The 13,947-nt window shown below is 38.0% G+C and overlaps 1 protein-coding gene across 1 annotated transcript; it reads right to left on the bottom strand.

Annotated features, from left to right (window-relative positions):
• Positions 1-278: 278 nt before the first annotated feature.
• Positions 279-2,361, bottom strand: LOC149251931 (universal stress protein PHOS32-like). Its single transcript, XM_089456594.1, has 3 exons — positions 2,142-2,361; positions 649-752; positions 279-491 (listed from the first exon to the last, which is right to left on the bottom strand). Exons 1-3 carry the CDS (start codon positions 2,308-2,310, stop codon positions 294-296), a joined length of 471 nt encoding a protein of 156 aa, XP_089312720.1. The 5' UTR covers positions 2,311-2,361; the 3' UTR covers positions 279-293.
• Between the last annotated feature and the right edge of the window lie 11,586 nt (positions 2,362-13,947).

Raw genomic sequence — 13,947 nt, 5'->3', positions numbered from 1 at the left:
TAATTAGAACATCAAGGATCCACCATGAAAACATAAAGAACAAAAGGAGAAAACATACATATTAAAAAACAGCTCCCCACTTGTAAAAAATCAAAAACAAAAACAGCTATCCATACACAAGAATTGCACTCTCCTAATCTAATTACACAAGAAAATCTAATTTGTCACTTTTTACTAATCTAGAAAAGAATCAAATTTCTTCAAAATTTAAATGACTTGAAACCTATCATTTATGGAAATTGAACCCAGTAAAAAACATCAAATCTTATTGAACACTTTCCACCCAAAATCCCCTACCATGCACCACCAAGATCCCCTAGCTTTGCAAACAAACAGTAGCTGATAATAACTTGATGGTGTTTGCAGACATGCCTTTTGAAAGTGCCATAACCATGGCTGCCAATGACGAGAGAATCTGCCCCCACCTTCTTCACTGCATCACACAGTGCATCTCTCGCATCTCCTTTTACAATCTTCTCCTCCACTTTCGCCTGCAAAACACAATGACCAGAACACCTTTAACCTTGGATGCTTTCTTCCATAGTATTTTCTTCAAATTAATCTTTCACTGCAATGATTGCATACCCTCCTTTATGTTTTTTTTCTTAAGAACCCATTAAATTGATATAAAATGTACAGAAAACGCACCGGAGTCCCGCTGCAGATATCCCTCGCCTTCTGCATGACGGCCTCGGCAACATGGTCTTGATGTTTCTCCAAAGCTATTACAACTTCCGGTGTAAGTACAAAGCCTACTCTCATCACAGTCACAAAACAATGAATAAAATAATAAGAACAACACGAATATAACTGTAGAACCAAAAGAATCATTCCTGGCCTTAGATGACAATTTTCTGTAGCTTCCAGATGCATTTATTTATCATTCCTGGCCTTAGATGACAATTTTCTAGCTTCCAGATGCATTTAAATAAATGAGTAAAGTGTTTTTGCTTGCCTTTTTTTTTCATTATTTTGAGTTTAGTTTCAGGTCAGTTATCTATGGAATGAAGAACTATTTACTCACAGTAGGATGTTATCATCAGAGGATTTCATTACCAGTAAAGTTGGGATAGATACTCCTAAACAGTTTAACCCCAAAAATAATTTACATCTTCGATTCTTTCCCATCAAATTTAAACCTAAAACTTAATAAGAACTAAACCCACTCTTTTACCCTTATAAATGAGGCAAGTTAACATTACATTCACCATGAAGTTACCGTAACTCTGCTTAGTGTAGAGTCTGTAAAGAGGAATTTGCAGGAGTTGACCCGGTTTAGGGTGGGGTTATTCTTATAAGGAAATATTTTATTGTTTTTCTCATTGACACCATGGTAGCCGTTTATACGAATGGGAACAGGAACATGATTGAGAACATGGTTGAGAAGTTCGCAACAATGAAAACACTACAGAAATTGGTTACATCAAAGTTTTCATGTAGGTAGAAAACTAGAACAAATATTAAAAATGAATACAATAATCACATAAATTTCAGTAAAATAAGTAGAAAGGTTAATTAATTGAAGAGAACACTTTCCAGTAAAATGAGTAGAAATGTTAATTAACTGAATACAACACTGTAACACTTTCCCTGTTTGAAGATTGGTCCTCTATCACTCTTAGAGTTTGACTAACAAATTTTTTATTATATAATGTTTAGAATTTAATATTACTAAATAGTTTAGTTGGTGAGCTTGGAACTGTTCACTGCAAGCACGAGATCAAAATCCCAGGGGATTCCTTTGTGGTATTATCAACCAGGCATATTAGCAACCAAAAAAATGAAACTAACACCTTAACATGGATAAGATAAAAATCCTATGATGAATCATAGTCAAGGTATAAACCCTAACAAGTATTTAAATGAATTGAACCAGGTTGGCTTTGATCCTCTTTCTCTGATCAATCTAACGTCAGCCAAGAGGTGCTTAAATAAATCAACCAAACCCTCGCTACATTAAGCAACGAGGCACTTTGAAAGCCAGCAGTTGCCCGCGCCACAGCCACAGAAGAAAGTGAAATTGCAGAAAGGGGCAAACCGGCACAAGCAGAATCTAGGTAACGCTAGAAATACAAAAGAATTACTCTGTTCACAAACAAAATCATAAAATAACTAAATAATTAGAACAATTCCTTACATACCAGGACCTCCGAGCCCTTCATAAGCTCCGAGAAGGCGCTTGGAATGGCACAAGATGAGAGTGTCGGTGGAATCAAGATGTAGATAATCAACAGCCCACTTTAAAGCATACATGCTCTCTTCGCTTTCGTCCACTGCAACTAATATCCTTCTTCCACTCGCGTCTTCCATTCTGTAATCGATTAGATTTCAATCCGCTACTTCTTCTGATTCACCCGTCTTCGATCAACAATAACAATACCAGTAATGTAGCTGGTGTGGGGTTTTCAGAGTCGGAGGTTCATCCGAATTGTACCTGGTGGCGAGCTGCAGAGTTTGGCGAGCTGCAGAGTTTAGGAATTGCAGAGCGGGAGGCGCCGAGTAGAGGAGGAAGGTGAGTGAGCAGCCCGCGGGATCGTAATTTCGAATTTCCAATGGCAATAACTCTCCAGCTCGGACGCGATGTCAGGATTGCCGGCCCTCATCGGATCTTTTGTCAGGGAATGTCAGGATTGTCAGGGGAGGGTGGCCGAGAAGGAGGGTGGCAGAGCTAGGGAGGGTGGCTAAGGGCGGAGGGATTGTCGGTGGCCAGAGTCGGACGATTTTCCGGCCGGTGACGGAAAACGGGCCATTCTACCGCCTAGGTAGACTACTCCATTACAATCTAGGTGCCTGTTTAGACTAGCCAGTGATGATCCGATGTAAAGCTTTGACTGGCGAGCCTGCCGGAACAGTTACATGTCAGGTAGCGTGCTCTACATCTTCTCATAATGAAAATAACAGCCCAACAACTGGAATCTATTACAGATTTGTAGGCATAACTACGAATTACAGCAAGTGAAACAGAAAATAGCAGTCTACCATCACTCGCCATAGTGGATGTTCAGCTTTCACGCTTATTAAAGATATACTCATTCAGTGGGTTATAGGAATTCTAGGGGAAAAAAAGACAGGCATTGACATTGCTATGCATTCCTTGTTCTAGCGGTTTAGTAGAACCAAATGCTTGATTGATAAGAAAGTCTGCCGTTGCCGAGTTGAGAAGATTAGAGTCAGGCTGTGTATGACCAATCCCATTAAAAGTTGCATTCTAGTGTGCTTGTCCATGTTTACTTGAATGTGAAAACAACGAAACTGTTTTGCCTGAATATGTTAAGAAATTATATCTTTCCATCAAGCATTTATTCATTAGATAATCTTGTTTTTCGCTGAATTTGTACTCTGAAATTGGTCCATTACCGAGTAGATATTATAGGGAGGAAAACTCGTGCATGAAACCTAAATGCGAAGACCACTCTGGGTGACAACAACAGCGTAAAAGGGAGCGGTTCGAGAGCCACCCTCTCGTCTAGATCGAGATCCATAGCCTATTAATTTTTTGGTTTCAAACCCAATAACATATTGAGTAGGAAATCTCTTTGAAGTTGGGTCTTGCTTTCTATCCTTCTTAGCACAGATTTGCCTGCCTTTCTTTTGGTCTTGACCGAGGAGAGATATTTCTTCTTTTTCACTAACTTCTTTGTATTGCTCTGAAGCACCTAATTCTCTTGCTCAAATAATAGTTGACAGTTATCCGAAGAAGAAAGAGTCGTAATAGGGAGGGGCTTAAGACTACAGCTACTACTAAGAGATGGGAAGACTAATGCAGTTGGAAACTAGAGCGGGAGGGACTAATAAGCGGCATACGCACGAAAATAGCACTAACAGGAGACTTAGTCACACTTACGAGTCAGAGCAAGGTCTAAATAAACTTATGGACCCAAAATTTCTCTAGGAGGCCTTCTTTAGTTTAGTTTTGAATGCACCGCTGCTAATATAACTTGGACAATATGGCACATACGACTATGGCTACAGAGCAACTGAAAGACAAACTACAAGTTGAGACACCCCCCTTAGGTCACAGATCAATTTAGTGATTCCAGAAGCACTCAAAGAGGGGGCAGGCATTAGTCCAGAAGCACTCACAGGCATTAGTCCAGACCTTGCATATGCTATATGAGCCCGTGAAGCTACATAATCCTGGCACGACTGCGCAGCTCGCAGGATGCAAAAGAGGATCATCCACAGTTCGGTCCACAGAATTTCCAAGTTGTAGAGATGGATACACATGTATGGCTCTGTAGCATTTAGAACTTTATGCCAACGTAGTGGGCTTGTTCATGCTCGCTTGAATGTGAAAACAGTGAAACTGTTTCACCTGAATATGTTATGAAATTATATCTTTATATGAGGCAATTATTCATTAAAAAAATCTTGTTCCTCTCTTCCTCTGTACTTTTAAATTTGCGCTATGACATTGCTCCTCCGAAGGAGATTTCTCATTGTGCTTGAAGATCGCACGACATTGTGTATGAACCGTAGGAATATTGTATATTAACTTGTCTCATAGAAACAAAGAAATCCATGCTTACATTCTTAGCAAAACTTAGTAGAACTTGGAGCCACAAAGGGTACCTCAACTAGTTACCCTGCTTTTCACTCCAAAGCTAAGTTCAATTCCTTTGGTGAGGGTCAATGGTTCCAATGGTAGGTGGTGGTGGGGACAAATATCCTTGGTTGGGTCTGGGAGGGTGAGGTGTAACAATACACACTAATGGGTTTACTATGGATGACATACACTGATGGGTTTATTATGGATGCCATCCACAAAATGTGGGATAGCATCCCTAGGTGATTGTTTTGTTGAAAAAAATCCTCATAGAACTTGATAGCATACTATTTGGTTTGTTTAGAAATGCCCAGATGGCTATGCTGTAAATATTAATGGGTGTGTATGGCTGGGTAGGCATTTAGAACATGATGTTATTCTAGTGGGCTTGCTCTTGGTTACTTAAATGCTAAAGTTGTGTTGTTTTTTGCATCAAGAAATTATACTCAGTACATAGTCTTGTTTCTCACTGACTCTGTTGTTCTAAGTCAGTGTTATGGCACTTTGTGCTTTTAGGAGTTTGATGATTGTGCTTTGAAGATTGCACAGTTTTGTGTATGAATTCTTAAGAAAATTATGCATTAATGCAACTATCAACATGCATAAGGAATTCTTATTCAAGTACACATACGTATGAACATATGTAGTCGAGCATAAGTGATCAATTCTTGTAACCAACCTACAAGACTGATACATGTAATCAAAACATTTGAGAATGCACCTGACATACAAGGATGTATTCCAGTGACATATAATCAACATGTAAGCGACATATAACCATATGAAACCAGTCATATACTTCTGACGATGCATCCCACAAAATCACATAAAGTTCCTCATGACAACCTTACTATAATCATGATCAACATGATGCAATACAATAAGCGCATGGAATGCAAGTGTAATAGACACACATGCAACTGACATGCATGCATGATCGAGAAACTTCACCCAAGGAGAGCGCAACCATGCTCTGATACCAATATGTAACACCCCCTCCTCCTAGATCCACCCAAGTAACCGACCAGCCAGGGTAACACATGCGATGAGAGAAGCTACTACAAGGGATTCAACTTCCCTCGTGACCTTAAGGAAATGGAATAGACAGAACATATCAAACAAACCCACCCACATCAGTAACAACACCCTCAGGAGACATGCCAGCCACTCAGACATCCTTTCCTTGAGTTCCACTGATGATTTAAGCCTTTTAACCCCTGGTCGCTCGCATGCTATAGGCATGACAATGTCTAGCAACCCAAAATCGCTCTCAGATTTGAGCCACTTTTCTAGCCCAGAATCCTTGCCTATGCCTAGAACTTACTACAACCTTCAGAATCCATCAAAGACATGATAACAATGTTGATAAATTAAAAATCAACCTTAGGACTAGGCCTAAACATCCCCAACTGGGATTGACATTCTATCAAACACTTAGCATCAATGCAACCTACAGGTCTAGGATACAAGGCAGAGCATAAAATGACTAAATGAACTTATGAAACATAACGAGAAGGATCACCTCCTTCTCCATTGAACTATTATATCATCAATTAGGTCTTGCATCCATCCATTTAAAAATTACAAGTAAGTACATGAAATAACCATGACACCAACCAATCATTTAACCATGCGTATAACCAACATAAAACCATATAAATATAAGAGATATGATAGCCATTAAATCCACATTTAAATCAATGCAAAGTAAGAGAATTTAGATTTTATTAATCATAGGAAAATCCGACAAAGTTCAGGACTTGCACGTACCACTCGACCATAGACATGGCTGAACCAAATCTCTCTTTCAACTAGTCACCCCTGTGCCATATTCCAAGCATGAATGTGGGATCTCACAGAACAACCAATCCAAAAACAACCAAGGGAATCCATAGGTTAGACCACTGCCATCCTCATCAAATTGTGATCACACTAAAATCAGTGCTCCGATCACAACCGAACCGAACTTGGAATGTCATCCAGAATCCATCACTATCCTTGAAGATTTTTTCATCTCCTAGTCTCTCAAGATTTACCGCAATCCAATATCGGATCACTATGCCCTAAAATGTGACTAGTCTCTTAGGATTTACCGCTATCCAAACCCAGATCACTAGGCCCTAAACCGAGACTTCTCCCTCAGGCTTTACGTGTATCCTACCAAAACTGGTCAAGGGATTCCTAGGCCGTTGGGAATGAACCTTGAGACCACCTCCACCCCAGATTCTGAAATCCATCCAACAAGCCAAAGCTCAAAAACCGAGATAAACATCCCAACACCATGACATCTAGAGAAAGGCAAGGCTAGGATGAAAACGACTGTCATAACCCGACAAAACCATGCCACTGATAGCAAGAGAACCATACACCAACATGCAAATCCATGTACGTCCAAACCAGCTAGGAAATCACGCATGCAAAAGGTTACCTACAAGTATTCCTGCTGAAGCTTCTTGATCTTGATTTCCTTTCCTTGATCCTTGCTTTCCTTCCTTTTCCTTTGCTTGATTTTCCTTCCTTGATCCAAAACTAGAGTGCTCCAAGAAAACTCTAAGTGACCAAGAGTGAGAGAGAGAAAAAATAATGAGAGAGCTCCAAACTTGAACTGAAAAAGGTTACCAATTATTCTTCATAAGCCTTTTTATTAGTGAGGCCTCTATTTTCTTCATTTTCCATTATTTTCCTTCAATTTCCTCCTTACATGCAACCTGTGACCTTTCACCTTACTTTTCTCCTAATTTCCTTTATTTTCATAAATAAATGTGCCAAAAATGTTTTTTTTCCTTTTAATGCTTTTGCCTTAGCCTTTACTAATTTTACTTAGCTAAAACACACATCCAATGATACCCACTAGGATATCTTTGCCCAACATTTAGCTTGGAATAAGTGTCCCTTAACCATGGTCTTATTTTTCCTTTATTAACTTCTCTTACATGAAATTTCACGAGGGTTGTTACAAGTTGAACATGGTCTCTTGCTGAAATTATTGAAGAAATTTCCATTAGATCATCGATCTGGCTTGGGGATGAATATTGCAAGTGATTTTGGTTGTAATGAGTCTAAGGTTGGGTGGAAAATCAAAGTCCCCCCTTCAATTTTGTCGTTTGTTTATTGTAAATGAATTATTTTAGCTTAGAGCTGTGAAGTTAAAGATTGCTCTTGTGGAATTCAATGTGTAGCTCGTAAGAATGTTGCATGGTGGTAGGATGCTAATGCATGAGGTTCATTGACTGAAATGCTTTAATGATCTGTATCTTTTCTTATAAGTTTTTTCATGCATTTGTGATTTAAATGCCCGAGTTAACTATTTCTTGTATATGGAGTGCATTATGTGTTTAATGTGTTGATAAATGGCTTTATTATCAACAAGGGATTCCCTTCTCCTATGTGGAAGTTAAAGGTTGACCCTTGAGTAATTGTCTCAAGAATTGGTTTATCCTTATGTTCATTCTAAACATGCAAATTGGTCTGTATGGCTGGAGTATGAAAAGCAATAGATAAATATTTAGTAAAATGCATTTGTAAACTCTCTAATAAATATGGTAAATGCATATGTAAACTAAGCTTGAGAGTTTTCATTTTAGTTGTTAAGCCTCAATCTATGAATTGCATGCTCAAGAAGGATGGATCTTATTCATGAAGAAATATATGAATATATATTAAATGCAAGTCCAATGGGCCTAAGTGTAAATGAATGGACATATCTATCATGATTTTTATGAAACTAATAGATTTGGTTTTCAGGCCTTATTTTTATGAGTGCTATGCTCATAGGGATATCCCTATTGTCATATATATATATATATATATATAGATCACAACAGATACAGGGAAGGTAGAGGCCATGCAAATATTAGTATGTATAGCTAGATGGGCTATATTCACATATGTCATGGCTATAGAGGCCTTGGGAAAATGATCTTCCATACAAAAATATAAAATCTTTGATTATGTTAAGTGCGTGGGAGTTGAAAACCCGAAGCCCCTGAGGAAATTAGGCCTTGAGCCTTGTGCGCCCATGTAGCTAGCTACCATGACTAAAGGCGAGAGTAATGAGGCTTCAGAAACATCTATTTTCCTTGTAGATTTTGCACTAATGGATGACCCTGGTGAATAAAACCCATGACGTCACCCCAACTCTCCTACCCTAGTGAGGTATTGTGGTGCTTGTTGCAAATCCCATTGGGATTTTACCCCCTGGATTTTGTGGTTCTCGCGGGCCCATTGGAATGGAGTTATCTGCCAAGCGATGCATGCAATTCATATATTAACCAATGGGGAAACGCTTATGTGTATGCACGCATAAATGATGTGGATGATCCATGTAAACCTTACGCATTCTAACAATGGTATGAGGAATAATTCATGTTATTGTGTGGTTGGAGCCAACACCTTCAATATGTTTAGGTCAAGTGCAGTGTTGCATGTCAGCAACAGGTGTGAAGCCACATGGCACTATATTATGTATCTACATGGATGGGATACTCCTTGTCACCCTTATGATTTCAATCGAAGGAACCCAATATTTCTGCAAATAGACTAAAAAAAAAAATTCCTAGGATTTTATCCTTGAGACGACGTGGCCTTGAGGGCCCCGCTTGACTTATTATAGTGTTGAATGATATCACATAAAGAGGAGGAGCAGGGGTCCATGAAGGAGGTTAGGACATGTGCGATTGTATGAGTGCTCTCAATTGACGGACATGGCCACATGGCTATGTGGGGTTCCACATAACCCCAGAGGTTACTCCTTGATGGTTTCACATGGGACTACGAAGAAAATCCCCAGGATTTTATTCTCAGGGTAAGGCAGCAAAGAGGGGCCTGCATGCCTCCCATTTTGTTATATGTAAATATATATTAAGCTTGGGGAATGGGGATCCTATGGGTATTGACCACCATGAGCGAGTTGACAACTTCCATGTTGGCGATGACTTGGATAGCCACATATGCACCACGTGGGGACCACATAGGTGCCATGAGGTAGGCCAGAATGACTTGGTCAAAGTTAATAGGCCAAACCTTTAAATGGCTATATATTTTGATATGGGATTCAGATCGAGGAAAATTTTATATCGTTGGAAGGTCTCGATGAGATAAACACAACAATTTTGTCCATTTTAAGTTTCAAAGAGTTTGAAATTGATCCAAAATTTTAGACCCTTCTTCATGACTAGAACCTTGGAGATCAGGCCAACATAGTAACTGCCCTCTTTCTAGCTTAGTGGTCGATGGATGGTAAAGGGGTGCATTACAACCCTATCACTAATGGTTAAGGATGATTAGCTACAACATGTTGCAAGACTCCAATTCGACAAAAGATGAACATGTTCCTAGAGTACAAAATACCTACTTCAGCTAGATGTCATCTGTATGTTTTCACATGTGTGGTGGATAGAATGATCCACTCCACTCTTTATGTTTTGATCTGAGCTACAACCCTATGATACCGTACCCAATACCTTATGCCAAGAAAATGTTACTCTTGTATTTAGTTGAATTGGAAAATGAGTAACAATGACAAGGAAAAGGTAGAGACTTCCCACCACCTAATTTCTTGTAAGAAAAGAAGCAGTGGAGTCTCAAATCCACTTTCATTTCAAGAAGATAGGGAAAGAACTCAATAAGTGGGGATTCTAACGAGTTAGGGTAAAATGGCTTTCCCATGCAAGTTGACCCTTCCCCTTCCTATAATTCCTTTCATGTCTTCCTTTTCTACCTACAATGGAGGTGTAACTAAAAGGATGAGGACACATGTATACACATATGGATGGATGCATGGTAATATGACACTACACGAGATGACATGATAGCACATTCGTACACTTTTATAGGTCCCTAGTAAAATCCTTGAGGTAGGCACTTGGACTGCTTGCAAGCCCTGCATACCTACCCCACAAGGCTTTTTTGGTATTCGATTTTTCCATTTAATTTCTTTGGGATTGCTATGATATTTTATAAGTGACTTCAAGGTAGGTTGATGCCACATGTTTGCACTAAGTTAAAGAAACAAGAGTTATGCGGTGGTTAATTACAATCTAGATAGCTTTGGTGAGTGGTTAAATTTATCAACTATCAAATCCTACAATATGTAACTAATGAGGGTTATAGGGAAACTTAGTGCATACCACAAACAACCCTACTTCATCACCATCACCAAAGAACATACATAAGGAAATCCCAAGTAACAAGCACTATAGAATTAGAATTGTCGGATTTCTTTTGCATAACATCACTGTTAAAGATTGAACAATGTGGAGCGAAGTACTCTTCTCAATATTCTCAAATAGTTAAATAAGATTAAATAGGAGGCATCAATAATAAATGACTCGAGTAAAACTCAACGGAAACTTAACTAAACGAATTGAATTGTAACTGGCTATGACACCTAACAGGTTGTTAGAATTAGTTTCTCCAACACTCCCCCTTAATTGCAACCACAAAAATTTAAACTAAGATGCTTGTTGATCTGAGTCTCAACTAAGCTTACAAGAAACAAAAATCAACGTCAACTAGATTTCCTTTTATTTTTCTTTTCTTCCAAATCCTATATCCTCTAAATTGTTTCAATTTTTTCTTTTTGTTGCAGGCTTCAAATTTCAGATTCTTCAATTGTTGGTTCAACTCTTCCATTGTTCGAGTTTGTCTAAGCATGTCCTCAACTTCTTCAAAAATCGTCTTGTATATGGACTATTGCCACACATGTCATCTTTTGTTGTGTACTTTTCGTCATCAATATTTTGCTGCAACATAAGTTAATAATAAAAAAATATCTCTTGAGGACTCCAATGCTTAAAAAGATTCATTAATGTTTTGATCATCCAAGTTGTCTTCAACATTTATTTATGCAACTTCAATGCAAACTTTATCAAAACATGGTGTTGCAAGCCATGCTTCAAGGAATTTTAATTCTTATTCATAATCATCCTATTTACCAGCACACTAGAAATCAATGGTAAGTTTAAAAACATTTGTAGAATCATATTGATTCTGTTCTTTCTGCTCTTCAATGAAAGCTTTCTCCTCTTGTGCTTCCTTCTCTGCCTCTGTTGCTTCCACTTCTTTATTAACATGCATTGCTGCAAACAGGTTGTCTTCCACTTGGTTTTGATACCTATGTGGGATTCTCTCACCGAATAACACCATGTCAATATGATGTTTTTGTCGCATAATCTACAACTTTTCATCTTTGGCTAACGGTTCTTCATCAAAGCTAGCATCAACAAATTTAATTGATGGATTCACCATAACAATGGTTGCTCCCGAATGGCAACTTTGTTGTGATCAACAAGCTATATTTTTAGATTCACTTTATTTTCATCCACTTGTGGCTGTGCATAGTGGGATTTAGGAGCATATGTGTGCTCTTTCTCTGCTTCCTCTGTAATTTCCTCACAATCATCATCCAATTTTAAATGGGATTCACCAAACTCTGCATATTCAACTTGATTACTCCCCCTTACACCAAATCTCCTTTCAAGTGTATCCCAGGCCTCCTTAGTTATCTTTGCATCCGCAACGAGGGGAAGAATGTTGTCATCTATGCATTTATTTATGCAATTTATTGTGAAGGCATTTTTTTTCCTTTTAACTTCCAACTCGTTCAAATAAATTTCAAAAAACTCTTGTTGTTGCTCTCACTATCTTAGCCTCTTGATTTTTCTCATTTGTTGAGCACTGACTCACTATGGTTCAACAAGCAAATTGACCTACAAACATAGCGGCTTCCTAAAATAAAAATTCTTCTGCGGTGGTTTCTTTGCTTCTTAACTTCCACAAAATATACAAATGTACAAATTCTAAAAAAACAACAATTTCACAAAACTTTCACAAACGATTTCTTTTAAAAATTACAATTTACATAAATATCCTTTAACTTTCTTAAAACTCTATCAAAGAAGGCCTTTTAAGTGGAAAACTACACTTTAATAAGACAAATGCCTTTTTTTAAATAAATGAAAAACAAAGCCTTTTCAAAAGGTACATGACTTTTAAAATGGAATAAGCTCTTTTGAAACGAATTCACCTAATCTTATGACCTTTCGTAATAAAATACGAAGCCCTATTTTTTAAGAGAAAGGAATGATATTTTCATAATTAGACGAAGGCCCTTTTTTTTAAATGAAACTTTGAAAGGAAGAAAGAGCGACATTCGTAGCCATCATTTGTCTTTTGTCGAGTCACGAAAATGCCTTACAAAGGCCTTTGACATTTTATTCCTTGACTTTGCTTGGCTTTTCGGGCCTTCACTTTTGGCGCCTCCTGCGGCTCTAGTCTTTCACAAGACGAGCTCCTTCAGTATGGCTATCGAAAATTACTTCCTTATCCCTGCATGTTTGCGATGATATCATTTGAATTTAAAAAAAAAAAAAAAAACAAACAGACAGACAGACAGTAGGCTTGCAGCGTAGCTTTTATTTGCGTGAGTTGCCACTTCAAGAGATTTTTAAATTTCCAGCCTTTTCTTTCAGCTTTAGGCAACAATCTGTTTCTTGGCCTTCACTTGCTTGGCTGCAGGCTTCTTCAAACATTTTAGGCTTTTTGTTGGTCCCTTTAGGAGTTATTCAGGTTACACTATGCTACCATGTTAAAAACTAAAATATATGGAACTAATTACTTTTTTCAATATTCTTAAATAGTTAAATAAGATTATATAGGAAATATCACTAATAAATAACTAGAGTAAAATTCAATTGGAACTCAACTAATTAAACTGAAATGAAACTTATTATGACACTGAAATTAACAACTATAATACCTAGTAAGATTAACAACTATAAGTAGTAAGTGGTTAGAATTAATTTCTCCAACATTAACACCTAGATTAATAGCTATTGACAATGCTTGGAATTAGTTTCTCTCACACTCACTTAAAACTGATAAACCAACTTATTCGTACACTCACTTGAAATTGATAAACCAACTTCCTCTAGCACTTTTAATGTTAGAATCCAATCAAAGCCCTTGCAAAATAGTAACCAACGAATCGACTGGCATTAAATTTTTCCACACATTTATATAACCATAATGACATTCACCTAGGATCTTAAAGGCGATTAATGACATGCTTTTTCCTGGTGTCTATGGTAGATTTCGCGGTCGAGCTTGCCTTGTACTACCGAGCTAAACTCGCGTGCATTGATCAGCCTATGGTTCGGAATCAGAGAGGAAAGAATATAGGGAGCTTCCATGATCTTCAAGCATCAAGAGATAGGAGTTCGAGACGGTTTTCTAATGACTGCAATTTCAGGTTCGTGATTAGTTCCTCTCAGCGTTTTTTTCCAGAGTTACAGGCACAATAATGAAGGATTTTCAATCTTACAATGGAAAGTAGCAGTTCTTTAAGATATGTGTTCTCTTACACGTGAAAATTCATGTTTATAATGTACAGTGATATGGGG

Source organism: Pinus tabuliformis, chromosome 7 (genome assembly GCF_031772625.1).
Source record: "Pinus tabuliformis cultivar Carrire ecotype Pingquan chromosome 7, CPIR1, whole genome shotgun sequence".
NCBI classification, from domain to species: domain Eukaryota; kingdom Viridiplantae; phylum Streptophyta; class Pinopsida; order Pinales; family Pinaceae; genus Pinus; species Pinus tabuliformis.
Note: the sequence above shows the minus strand (reverse complement) of the source record. Positions and strands in the feature narration are given on the sequence as shown.